The following is a 358-nucleotide window of genomic DNA, read 5'->3' as shown; positions in this document are numbered from 1 at the left end:
GCTGCTGCTGCTGCTGCTGCTGCTGCTGCTGCTGCTGCTGCTGCTGCTACTGCTGCTGCTGCTGCTGCTGACCTCGAAGCTTCGGCGCTGCAGAGAAGAGCCCCTGGGGGGGCAGAGTGCGGTCCCCCACATTGCGTGGGTGGTGTTTGTGTTGGTGGTGGGGTTGTTGTTTTTGTGTGTTTATTATATTATATTAAATATAATATAATATACTTATATGCTGTTAGATATATAAATAAAAGATGGTTCTATCAACCTGCTGCTGCTGCTGCTGCTGCTGCTGCTGCAGTGTCGGCTGCTGCTGACTCAGACGAGAGAAGCAGAGGAGAGACAAAAGACAGGAGAGGGCATGCAGCGT

The 358-nt window shown here is 51.4% G+C and overlaps 1 protein-coding gene across 1 annotated transcript in view; it reads right to left on the bottom strand.

The window, feature by feature from the left end:
- Positions 1 to 132, bottom strand: part of EMH_0017310 (uncharacterized protein) — a gene marked incomplete at both ends in the record, with an annotated part of 2,603 nt that extends 2,471 nt beyond the window's left edge. Inside the window, one exon of the mRNA XM_013500866.1 lies at positions 73 to 132. Coding sequence (XP_013356320.1) covers positions 73 to 132 — 60 coding nt within the window. The remainder of the gene's footprint in view (positions 1 to 72) is intronic.
- Between the last annotated feature and the right edge of the window lie 226 nt (positions 133 to 358).

Source organism: Eimeria mitis, genomic scaffold (genome assembly GCF_000499745.2).
Source record: "Eimeria mitis Houghton genomic scaffold, Emh_scaff598, whole genome shotgun sequence".
Classification (NCBI taxonomy): Eukaryota; Apicomplexa; class Conoidasida; order Eucoccidiorida; family Eimeriidae; genus Eimeria; species Eimeria mitis.
Note: the sequence above shows the minus strand (reverse complement) of the source record. Positions and strands in the feature narration are given on the sequence as shown.